This window comes from Panicum virgatum, chromosome 3N, assembly GCF_016808335.1.
Source record: "Panicum virgatum strain AP13 chromosome 3N, P.virgatum_v5, whole genome shotgun sequence".
NCBI lineage: Eukaryota > Viridiplantae > Streptophyta > Magnoliopsida > Poales > Poaceae > Panicum > Panicum virgatum.
In genome coordinates, this window is record NC_053147.1 from 54,938,248 (window position 1) to 54,951,685 (window position 13,438).

General features: G+C 48.2%; 1 protein-coding gene across 1 annotated transcript; it reads left to right on the top strand.

Moving 5' to 3' along the window:
• Positions 1–518: 518 nt before the first annotated feature.
• LOC120664542 (myosin-binding protein 7-like) lies at positions 519–2,452 on the top strand. The gene is made up of 3 exons (XM_039943807.1): positions 519–1,796; positions 2,203–2,249; positions 2,350–2,452. Exons 1-3 carry the CDS (start codon positions 519–521, stop codon positions 2,450–2,452), a joined length of 1,428 nt encoding a protein of 475 aa, XP_039799741.1.
• The last annotated feature ends 10,986 nt before the right edge of the window (positions 2,453–13,438 follow it).

Genomic DNA, 13,438 nt, shown 5'->3' on the forward strand with positions numbered 1-13,438 from the left:
ATAGAAAAAATTAAACTTCCTTCACAAGCATTCATATTAAGCAAGCACAAACATTAAATGAATGCATGCAAACACATGCAAATGATGCTCCATTATGCTTTGATGATGCTTATGATGACTTTGTTTATATGTTAATCATGTTTTAATTTTTCGGGGCGTGACATATATGTCCTCATTGGTCGTCATATGTTCTTATCGTCAAGTATCCGGTCCACCATGCATTTACATATTTCTAGTTTCTCCATAGTAGAAATTTTAAGGTAGACATCTAAATTCATTGAGCCCAAATTTGCCCTCACAAAGCAGAACACAAAAGACATTTTAAACACATGCTTTTAACCGAGCCAGCCAGCAAAAAAGAAAACCATCCCCGGCTAAAAACAGCAGCCACCAACCGTCCCAAAACGCACTCCTCCCGCGGGCCACCAGATTTCTATACCTCCCCCCACCCCGCCCGCACGTGCGCGCCTCCTCCCGGCGCCGCTGATGCGCGCGTGCCGTCGTCCCCCGCAACCGCCATGGCCGGCGCCGCCGAACCCCCTCCCTCGCTCTGCCCCCTCTGCGGCCACCCGACCTCTGCCGCGTCCCCGCCGGCAAGCAGCGCGTCCCCCGCCAGGCCGCCGCTGCTGTGGAGGGCCGCCCCGCCCGAGGCGCCCCCCGCGGTGGTGCGGGTGGAGATCGGCGACGAGGCCGCGGCGCTGCGGGAAGCGCTCGCGCGGCAGCAGGCCGCGCTCGGGGACCTGCAGGCGGAGCTCGACGCCGAGCGCGGCGCCGCGGCGGGCGCCGCCAGCGAGGCCATGACCATGATCCTCCGCCTGCAGCGCGAGAAGGCCGAGGCCATGATGGAGGCGCGCCAATTCCGCCGCTACGCCGAGGAGAAGATGGCCCACGACGCCGCCGAGCTCGCCGCGCTCGAGGAGGCGCTCGCCAAGCGCGACGCCGCGGTGCGGGCGCTCCAGGCCCAGGCGGGCGAGCGCCCCACGCCGCGCCACCCGGCCGCGCCGTCGGGGGCCTCCACCCCGCGCCGCCCCTCCGCCGCCACGCCGCGCCACCCGCCCTCCTCGCCGTCCCCCGCGCCGTCCTCCGGCGGCTACTACCCGCCGCTGCGCTGCATGATCGACCACCCGCGCACCGCGTCTGAGGCGGACGCGCTCGAGACCCCGCACGACCAGCTCACCCGCCTCGCCCACCGCGTCCACCTCCTCGAGCGCGGCGCCACGCCCGTGGCCGCCGCCACCCCCATCATCCGCGTCGCGCCGGGCTCCACCTTCCCGTGCCACTCGCGCGCCTACTCCGACGACAGCCTCGACTTCTACGACGGCGAGTGCTTCCCGGACGACGACGACGACTGCGGCGCCAGCGACCGGGTCTACACTGTCGACGCCATCCACGGCGCGCCACTCGCGGTGCCCGAGCCAGGCTCCTACGGCGGCGCCACGCCGCTGGGCAGCGAGTGCGGCGGCGGCGCCATGCCGTGGGCGGACGACGAGGAGGTGCGCAAGCTCAGCGCGCGGATGCAGGCGCTGGAGGCGGACCGGGAGTCCATGCGGCAGGCCATCCTCTCCATGGGGGCCGAGAAGGCGCAGGTCATGCTGCTCAAGGAGATCGCGCAGAAGCTCTGCAAGGAGGCCGCGCCGCCGGTTCCTGCGCCCGCCGTGGCGCAGCACAGCTTCTACAAAGGGGGCAACACGCAGCCGGCCATGACCGTCACGGTGCGGCCGCCACGCCATCCACCGGTGCTTATGCAGAGGAAGGTGGTGAAGAGCCAGACCACCTTCTTTGCTGCGGTGGCCAAGGTAGTATTATTATTGACATCCCTATATATCAAGCTTTAATTATTTCTCTGTGTGTTAATTGTAATTTCCTTCCTGCTGCTAATATGAGGAAGGAACTCATAGTATTGTGCTTGGTAATAACCTTTTCCTAATTGAACCAGTTAAGTTGATATTGCTATTTCCAAACAACCTTTTTTGTTGCAGCCTCATATTCATGACATTATCCACTAAGTGGAGAACATACAAAATGACTCTAGAATGTGAATGGCAACTGAACCATTGGACTACTTCTGGAAGGCCCAAATATTTGCAAAAAAAATAAAAAACACTTAAAAAGCAGAAAAAATTAGAAACATAACTATTTTAGGGTCGCTTCCTAGGTACGATAATTTTGTGTGATTAAAAGCTAATTGTCTTGCTTTTCCAGTGGGTTACTTCGATCATGTGGTGGCGAAGGAACTCACCCCGCGTCAAGTGAGTTGATCTTCCTTATATCGTTCTTCCTCCCATTACGCGGCGCGCCATTCTATCTGCTCGTGCTGATGTTCTTCGCCGCCATGATGTTTGTTGTTAGGTACCCGATTGGGCAGTGCGGCAACAATGTTGGGCTGCTGCTGCTGCTTGAAAAGGCTCCCAGGGCAGGCCATGGCCATCAGAGGCCTCCCAAGAAGATCTAACCTCCAAATGAATCGTTCCTCAGTGAGCGTGTAAGGCTCATTTGTTCGTGAAACACACATTGTTGTCTGGCAATGCAGCTTTCATATATGGAAGCCATTTCATTCCCCGTCTGCACGTGTTTTGCTGACTGACATTTTTTGCACCATCAGTACAAAACAGATTGCATTGTTTGTACTTGTACAGAATAGGATACCAGTGGAGCCTTGTACGTATTTATATGTTTTGTGATGGAAATTAAATTTAATTGCCAAAAGTGGTCTCACCGAATCCATCGTCGAATCGAAATTCATCAAAATTCATGATATACTCTTAATTGGCTTCAATCTTGCCACTTGAACAGAAAGGGATCAATGACAGCACGCACACTGTAACGGAAAAAAAATGTTGAACTGTGAATCGCCAATTTCCTGCAACAAAAGAAGGGAAGCATATTAGCATTTGAATTCAAGCTCTTACGGGGGCTCGGATCATAAACGTCATTTCTAACGAAATATCGCAATTTTCAGAAAAAAAATGTTCGGCCAAATCTCCAATAATTGTTCCTCTAGAACATGTAGAATTGTGGATGGCATACAAGCTACTGGCAGAATCTCAAATTATGCTAATTTACACCAGATTCGCTCGTGCAAAAACTCCTTGATTTGTTCATCTCCATCACATACTTCTCTCTGATCCCTCATCCATGAACAATGTCTCCATGAGTGCATCTTAGTGTTGCCGGTTTTGCTCACCATGAGGACATCCAACAAGTAAGCTACGAGCAATGGCCTCCATCAGTGTATTTTGGTGTTTCCGGTTTTGATCACTATGAGGACATTTGCAATGTAAGGGTTTGCTCAATGCTTATGGATATATATATATAAGTCCCATCATCCGAAAAATTAGTGTTGACGCAATTCTGGTCAACACAAGAAAGCGCTAGCACGCGCGGATCGCAAACGATCCTCACCAGCGAGGTTCTGCGCAAACCGGTCAGACCGCTTGAGGCAGAGACGCCGCGAAAACCTAGAACCACGAGCTCGGGAGGGACCCGTCGGAGCTCGCAGATCTAGGGTTGTCCTGGAGTCGGCAGGCCACCCAGAACGTCCTAGAACGTCGTAGAGACGAGCGAAGAACAGCAAGGGGTTGGAAAGGCTAGGGTTTAGAGATAAAAAGTAAAGGGTAAATGTGTTGATTCGATTGGGATTACCTCAATCGGCCATGGCCCTTCATATATATAGGGTGGGGATGTCTGTACCCGTTAGGAGTCACAACCCTAATAAATCTCGTGTCAAAATACAACTCATAACTTGGATTGGCTGTTTCGGACCGGTCTGACCGCCCTGGACTGGTCTGATCGGTTAGACCGGGGTGCAGGTCTTCCGGGAGGCATAACTCCCTCATCCGGACGATCTACATATGCATTTCGATCGTCTCGATGAGATCTACGCAATGGTGCAGTCCAATTGGCATTTTGACAATATTACCCAGACCGGCTGACCGGTTTATATGACTGGTCTGACCTGTTCGCCCAGATTGTCCAGCAAACTCGGTATTTGCCAATTTTGGATGTCAACATATGCCCTCCTGTTTTTTGGTAAAGCTTGCGTACCAAGAAACACCTCTCAAAGCTCAAAATTGCACTGAAACAATGAGAAGCACCTGCGCCAATCATATCTTGTTTTTAAGGGCGATATTGTATATCGGCCATATCAATTGATTCTGCTCAATATCTCTACTTCAGTTCTGCTCCATTCCATTAATGCATCTTGTGTGAGTGAACCAAGCCTGAGTACATATTACCTCGGCTGTGAATTCTTGAAACACCAATTAGAATCACTCTCACACTTGTAAGCTGTTGTGGACGTATAATATGGCCGAATTGCTATAAAGTCAATCGGTAGCCACAATCTTGATTGGATGATGACCAGATTACTCTTGAACCCCTCCAATTTGTCTTCATCTTGTCTTCCAATATGTCTTGGATTATGCAAATGTCCAACAACAAGCTTTTTAACTACTAACCTCGGCCTCAATAAGTCATGAAACCTCAATAGCCGAAGTAGCAACCCAACCGGTCAGATTAGTGTCAATGGTATTCAGACTAGTTTGTTCATGATGTGCCTTCTTGCATTACTGAACATCAGTCTTTAGCATGAAATATATTTTGAACATGATGACCTGATGCTCATTGTTTTAAAGTATCTCTATCTTTTTCCTCATTGGCAGTTTGCAAACTTTCTAGCTCGAATTGAAAAAACTTCTAATTCGGCTTTATTTGTTAATGTTAAATTTTTGAACTAGTTCAAGACTTCATAATCAAAGCCTCGAGAACCCTTTGCAAACTGATCTATTGAATAGAAACTTCATAAGGTAAATTACCATTTGTCGATTTTCTGCCCCCGAGCACTAAAGTCTCATTGAGCTCCGCGTTGCTGCATTCTTGGTTTAGCCTCATGATCCACTAGCTCCTCAACTACAGGCACCAGTAGTATTTCTTCATTGCAAGGAACCGAAACGGGCGTTTCTAATTCGGCTATCTGCTCAACTACAGGCTGGACCAGTCTGACCGGTTGATCAGAGCGGTCAGACCAGTTGGCTGTACCGGTCAGACTGGTCGGTAAGGGCGGTCCAACCGGTCATGCTGGCTGGTCAGCTGACTTGACCCACCACACCTTGCTCTGAGGGATGATGGACCTGCATTTGTTAAATTGCCCAGCCTTCACCTTTTCGGCCCCTTGTCCCTTCTTCTCCTGACATCGTAGATGTTGCAACTTTCTCTTTTGAGTACGAATCAATCCTGACAGACACCACCTTGGTTGAAAGTATGTCGACGTTGTAGTGCTGCTGCTGGCCTTATGATCATTAGCCATGATCGGCCTCTAGACAGAAATATCGACCGATTTACGAAGAACCATCGGTCTTGCGCCCGCCTCATTGACAGCCACCTTGATATTGCCAATCTACACAACAGCATCGACTTTGATCTTCTCTAAATCAGCAGTGGACTGCACCTCTTTTTTATTCTCCTTGACACGGTACACCTGTCTTGGAGAATGAAATTGACCTGGTCAATGGTGGGACCGGTCTGACCGGTGCAGGCTGTTGCCTCTGACCTAATCGGTGATATCCCGATTGGTCATGCACCGGTCGTGCTAACCTGTCAAATACAGGTCTTCTGAAGTTTCCTCCCTTCTGGTGAAATATTACCGATGCTGGTGCAAGAAGAATCCCTTCATGCTAACCTGTCAAATGCGTCATCGGATAGTATTGCATCCAAATCCCTTCGTGCTACCACATTGGGCAAGAAGAATCCGATGCCGGCGGCATCCATGGCATAGTAGAATACCTCTTTTTTGAGATCAAAGGAAGAATTGTATTATATCAAAGTTGAGTACATCATCGCAACACTCTCAAAATACTCACGCACTAAGCAGCTCCAAATCTCAATCCCAAACCTGTGTAAAAAATCAAATAGAAGGCTAGACAGGCATACACTCAGCAAGCAGGCTTAGAACAAGCGCCCAGAGAACGGCGACCAACATCCCTGTAGGTTGGAACGAGCACAATCTTCTTCTTCCTTCTTGCGTCTTTCTTCTTTCTCTTTCTGCCACCGATGAAGAAGAGAGACTGATCCTAATCTATCCGATCCAAGACTGATTGACATCAGTTTGGAGGACAGACTTATTCTCACAAGCTCTTCACCGTGGTTGGATCTAACCACGGCAAAATGGAGAAGTGGCCGGAGAAAATTATTCCACGATGACGGCACCATCCCCACCTCGATGACGCCATCCAGAAACCTAATTCTCCATGTCGTCGCTCCAAGCAAGTTGCTGCCACTGTAGATGCCGCCACCTCCTTCTTCGGAACCACCATGAAGAGACTCAAGCCACCCTATCTCTTCACCGTTGCAGAGAGGAGGAGGAAACAAATCTCCCATACCACAAAACGCGGCATGGAGAAACCCTAACCCTAATTTAAACTTGATCTATAAAAAACTATTAGAAGAGATGGATCCCCACTCCCTCTAGCCTCCGGCGTGATGCTAGAGGTGGGAAGGGAGAGGGACCAAACGGTGGAGGAGGCGAGATCCGGTGGTGGGCAGGAGAGGGGGCGCCGCCCGTGTCGCCCTCGGGGCGACGCGGGGGCAGAGCAGGGCCTCAGGGCAGACCTTGCTGAATTCTACTCTAGGATATGCAGGTTTGCCTTGATGGAGAGGTGACCTTGGTGTCTTTTTTAACGACCGATCTTTCGGAGCGGCATTTTTGTACTTGTTCAGCAACTGATCAAAGGTAAGCTTCTGCTTCATGACTCCTTCTTGCACCTTTGATTCATTCACCTTCCAAGTATCCACTCCCGAGCGCTTGGGCTTGAATGTTTTGGGTCGGCCCTAGGGATGACCGGTCTGACCGGTCGAAGAGGCCGATCTGACCGGTCGAGCCTGAGTGACAGGCCGACTCGAGTTCTACGAGGAACTAGCTTGCCCCCCAGGTCTTGAAGCTTTCAAAGTAATTCTCAATGACTCCTTGCCATCTGGAGTCTTTTCTAGCACCACTTTCCTGACCAGAATCTTGTCATTGACATTCTTTGGCCTTTCTTCGCCAATGATCACATTCTTTCCTTTAGCTCCTTCGGCTAGTTCTGGCCGAATGAGTACCTTGGCGTTGTTCAGATCAATGGTGTGAAGAGGGAATGACGCCTCATCAACTTGCGTCTCATGCAAAGCCGATCGTCCTTCATTAATGGCCGATTGTATCTGTCGAGGGAAAATATTGCAATCATTGGTTGCATGAGAAGAAGAATCATGCCACTTGCAATATGCACGCCGCTTTAACTCTTCAAGCGGCAGTATGACATGAGACAATTGGATGTTTTTGTTTCTATGCAATTCATCAAATATGCGATCACACTTAGAAACATCAAAAGTAAAACGAACTTCTTGCCGATTCTTTTGAATCGGCTTAAGTGATGAACAAGAATATGGTATAGCCTCTGAAGGCCATACAAGCTCAGCAACACAAACTCCCTTTCTCTCATCGTCTGAATTATCAGATTCACAATCAACATGTGTATTGGACTGATGAGATTCACAATTACTTGTAGATGCTTGTGCGTTAGAAGCTAAACGATGTGTGATATGATCAGTTTGTGTCATCATCTGTACAGAACTAACGGGTGCACATTTTAACAAATCATTATGCACATCATCCGGAATCGGCCCATGATGGACACCCGATCCTCGTGGAAAAATAGGCGGCACACTGCATGCTACAGTACTATATGAAGAATCAAAATTTGCCAATTCATTCGTTCGGCTAGGGCCAGCCGAACAAGGAATTGATGTAAATGGTGTTGGTGTTGCCGGGTTGGCCACCGTCACATCGGTCTGACCGGTTCGGCCATGTTTGGTAGGGTCGAACGTGGTGACGGTGACTGCCCAGCGAAATAGTTCGACGGCATACTATAAAACGGTTGTGATATAAATGCGGATGCTGCCGATGAACTAGGGTTAAAAGTTTCAGTTGAATAACTATGATCTACACCTTCACCCTTAGACCAGGCTTGCAATTGATTATTAATTCTAATAGCAAAATCTCATGTAGACTTTTCAATTCTCTTCCCAAAAGCATCTAATAACTGATTAATAAAATCGGCTGGATCAATGCTTACATTGCTCGTCGTGGAAGTAGATGGGTTCGGCGGCACGATGAATTCTTCCTTTTGTACCACGCCTTGCCGAGTCCTCTCGTAGCATGCAAGCAATCTTCTCGTGGCCTCTTCTCGCTTCTTCTTGAGTTGGGCCTCGAATTGCTTGCGGCACTCCTCAGGTATGTCGTCGTACTCAACATCGATGATGTCCTCGGGGTCGATCTTAGATGCATCTACAATATCATCGGCCATGGCTGCCGATAAAGATTTCTTCTTTCCCAGCGGAGTCGCCAAAATATGTTGACATAATTCTGGTCAACACAAGAAAGTGCTAGCATGCGCAGATCGCAAACGATCCTCACCAGCGAGGTTCTGCGCAGACCGGTCAGACCGGTTCTTCAGACCGGTCAGACCACTTGAGGCAGAGACACCGCGAAAACCTAGAACCACGAGCTCGGGAGGGACCCCGTCGGAGCTCGCAGATCTAGGGTTGCCCTGGAGTCGGCAGGCCACCCAGAACGCCCTCGAACGCCGTAGAGACAAGCGAAGAACAGCAAGGGGTTGGAAAGGCTAGGGTTTGGAGATAAAAAGTAAAAGGTAAATGTGTTGATTCGATTGGGATTACCTCAATCGGTCGTGACCCTTCATATATATATATAGGGTGGGGAGGTCTGTACCCGTTAGGAGTCACAACCCTAACAAATCTCGTATTAAAATACAACTCCTAACTCGGATTGGCTGTTTCGGACCGGTCTGACCGGTCTCTGGACCGGTCTGACCGCCCTGGACAGGTCTGACCGGTCAGACCGGGGTGCAGGTCTTCCGGGAGGCATAACTATCTCACCCGGACTCCGAATTGGACGATCTACATATGTATTTCGATCGTCTCGATGAGATCTACGCAATGGTGCAGTCCAATTGGCATTTTGAGAATATTACCCAGATCAGTCTGACCGGTTTATAGGACCGGTCTGACCGGTTCGCCCAGATTGTCCAGCAAACTCGGTATTTGCCAATTTTGGATGTCAACAATTAGCTATCCTGCCTCCAACCTAAGGAATTTGGTTAGCGATCAGAGATGCAAATGACAAGAGAATTTATACAATATATAGCATATACAATTCACATAAGGTATAATACACAAATAGATCACATTTTCCACAATAATACATAGCACGAAATTTTGGCTATAGGAGGACAATGCATCCTCACTTCTCAAACCAAAGCACACGCGTGCTACTACGAACACAGTCCTCACTAAGAATTAAGGTTACATATGTAGCCATGTTGAGTTCTGAAAAAGTTGTTCAAGCACGTCAAATTAACTACCAAAACACATAGGTGGTTCATCACATAAGTCATTATTCACTCATATATATATTGTAGACTTCCAATAAAAATATATCACAAGCACTCAGCATGAAACTACATTTAAGACTCGCTCACAAAGCTATATGAAAACAGTCAAAGTCCATGGCAAGTCGGTGTTCCTGCGTCTTCTGAATTCTTGATGGATCAAGAGAACATTATTTCCTTCCAAAAGTATTTGTATCATAATTGTCACGCCCGATTTTGAAGGAACAAAACGAGCAATAAATTATATGTGCGCCAGAATCAAAATTACACATATATGACGACAATAGTGAATAACAGAAGCAATATCATAAAGTACCAAAGTTATTTATTACAAATCAAGTCGAAAGTCATCACATAAATAAATAAGTGTTTCAGTTCACATTTATTCTAGCAGCAGATTATACAACTCCACATGTAGCTAGCTGGAGGAACGTATGCCTAAAGTCATAGATGTCCTCTGGAAAGTCCTCAAACTGATCTTGTTTTGAGCAGTGTTGATATAACAAGTGTGAGCACATGACGTACAGCAAGTATATTGGAAAATAAATGACATAAAAAGTTTAAATAAGGAATAAGGCTAGCTGAATAAGCGGTAAGCATTTTAACCAGGAGTGGAGCCACAAGATATGCCGGGTGGGCCATGACATACCCTGTGGCCTGACAAGTGCAGGTAGAGTCACGACTCCCCTACGCCTCCCTAGATCAGCGTGAGCGGCGGCCCGCGGCCAGCGTCCGCCTCGTCGTGTTCCCATCCATCCAGCCATCCTAGCACCCTCCGTCTTGTTGTTCTCTTCATGAAACGAAGGGACCTGTTGTCTTGGACGATGGAGCAATCAAGAGTCCTGACTCCTGAATGCGATTTGTAAACATTCTAGCCTCCCGCAATGAAACATTAGCAATGTGGACATGTAAATTAACCGCATCTCTTTGTGCCTGTTGTTTTACCTTTCGTCAGATAGCACTTAGTAAGGCTGGAGAGTTCGTGATATACATTCTCAATATAATTCACTGCAAAAATGTTTTTACCCTTAACATAATCAGCATAAATGATTTTATATTACCATAATATTGTCTTGTGTGGAACTAGTCTGCATATAATCTTATTCATTGAGCGGGATATTTTATCGAAGTGGATGAAGATAACATAAACGACCAAGACTTTTTTTGTCTTTTAGAAAATGTAGACCAGACAATGAGTAGAGTGATCATCTTTGAATAACTGTAGGTGTGTAAGCTTCAATAAGCATATTTTGGACTTAATATATGTTTGAACTATTTGTATTGTCATTTATGCAACTATTGCACTTAATTGTTGAACTTAAGACTTGATATGTTATGTTTATTATTGTGCACTGAGTTTCTCTTGGTGGATTTGAAATTAATTATTAATTTGTAAATGGACTATATATCGCGGCATACCCTATGATAAAAATCCTAGATCCGCCACTGATTTTAACTAACAGATGATTAAATAACATTACTACTTAAATGAATCCAAACCCACATTGAATTTGAGAACTGAAGTAATAAATAAGCCTTGAAATAATTGAACAACTGAATTAAGCAATGATTTCTATTAAGTAGACATGTGAGGGTCCGAGCCGCTCTTAACTGTGAGCACGGCTGATATAGCAGTTTTCACTCTGTAGAGGTTGCACACTTTACCCACAAGTCATGTCTCCGTTGATGTCTGGGTTTGCAAGGCCCTTAAACACTTCCTTTGGTGAGTGGCAGGGATTCACTACGAGGCCTTTACAAAGACTCTCTAACCAGTAGTAACCTGCTGAGGTTTCAGCATCTTGATGAGTGCACCCTCCCCCGCGAGCGTACCTCATAAGCGTACTAAACCCTTTTGGCGGGCCGAGTACCCCTCTTGAACCCAGCCCCCCCTGCGTCTTTCAGTAAGCTAGTAACAAGCTAGAGAAATCTAATTAATCAGCCAAGACAAGAGCTATGTAGTTCTTGTGGTTGCATTGTTTTCTCGGGTGGTTCTCCATGGTTGATTTTAATTCTCCTTATCAAGTATCATAAAGTTCATCAAAGAGTGTAAACCATGTATCAAGTGTAAAGTTTTCATTGGCCACCCATAACTATTGTTCAACAGCTAAGCAAACTACCCAAAAGCTTTTACAAAGAAAAACCTGGCTATTCAAGGACATGGATAACAATAGGAATAATAGGTACCCAATCAATTTAATGCATGCAAGCGTAAAGTAAATATGAGCAGGACAAAATATGATCAAGGAATATACTTGTCTTCTTCATTCACTTACTGCTGCTCAAAGTCTTCAAAATCTTGATCTTGAAGGTTCTCGAACGGCTCTTCATCTAATCACGAACACGCTATGCAACACGAGCACACACAAGCAAACAATAGAATTAAATTAAAACAATACACCAATTAGTGAAAAACTAAGGTAAAAGGCTTAAAAACATGTTCTACGCATTACAACAAACAAAACGGTACCAAGAATGCTTAAAACGGACTTAAAACGCTAAAGATACGCTAAAAACGGTCTTGCAGGGGTTTATTTGCGAGAAAAACTCCTAAAAAGGACTAAACAATAAGAAATCGGGGACTAAAATGTAATTTTATATAAAAACACAAGGGCTAATGGGTAAAAAGGTTGAACTGGACGGAGGGTTCTATTTTTGAAATGTTCAGGGGGTTTTCTGCAAGAAAAAGGATTAAAACAGAATTACTTTTGAATATGAAAGAACTGTGGGTTGAATTAAGGGAAATCGAGGGGCTTTTGTGCAAAATCGCTAGGGTTGACCGGTGAGGGCTAAGGTTAGACTCCGGTTGGTTAGATCTGTATCGTCAGATCCCGATCCGACGACTGGGCGGCTTGGCGGCGGAGGGAAACACCGACGAGGGGCGGCGTCGCCATGGACGCGGCGGAGACTCGCCGGAGTTAACCCTAAAGGGCGCTCCGGTGCACCAAAAATCACGCGGAGATGCCAGGGAGCGGGGGCGCGGTACAGGGAGACTCCCTAGGGGCTCGGGGGCGGCGGGCGAACACCGGTGGTGGCCGTCGGTGAAGGGAGGCTGCAGCGAAAGTTCGACGAGCGAGTAAGGGTGCTAACCCGGGCCAAAACACGCAAAGACGGAGCCGGAAAGATTGAGGTGCTCACCACGCAACTCCCGGAGGCGGTGGCCTGAGCAGTGGGGGCCTGGTGGAGGAGATCGACGGCGGTGAGCGGGATTTGGGAGGGGCGGCGGCAGCACGTGCGTGTGCGCAGAAATTAGGGCAAAAAGAAAGGCGGCGATTGGGGGCGTGTGCGGGGCATGGTTTTTAAAGCGGCAAAGCGAGACGAGGCGAGGCGACGCCTTACAAACTTCCTAGCCTAGACTTTAGGACCAGTGTGCAACAGTGCAAGTATATACATACCTTGCTGATGCCATTTGTTGTACCCATATTCCATCTAGTTTTTTGTGTAGCAGTCTAGACTGAGGAAGGGGATAAAGGAGTGTGCGAGAGGCATGCCTCTGCTTGCAGGCGGCCGCCGGCAAGGAGGCTTATGGTGGGGGCCGGCGGGAAGGAGGCTGCTCCTGGGATGCAGGGGCGGAGTAGAGTAGCTGCTAGTTCCTCGCGTCGAAGCCTCCAATCGAGCTGCGCGGCGCCGACGTGGCAGGATGCTGGGATTCAATCCCTGCGTGGTTCAATCGAGCTACGCACGATGAGATTGAGACGTGGGGCGCTGGAATCCGCCAGGGAGAACTGCAGTGGGCGGCGAGCAGCGGAATCGTGCAGGGAAGGACGGAACTACAGCGTGCGGCGGCTCTAGATCCAGGTCAGGTGGCGCCGACTCCTTTCCCGTTCGCTCTCTCTGCCTTCCATTCCATTCGTGCTCTCTTATCTCTTCCTCTCTGTTTCTTCCCGCCCAGCAGGCAGAAGGCGGGATCTTCCGTGCGGGCTGTAGTTTTTCCGTGCGCCGCTGATTTCCCGCCAAGTATCGTGTCCGCCCGCTGCGCCTTTGTGATGCGAGGACGCCTA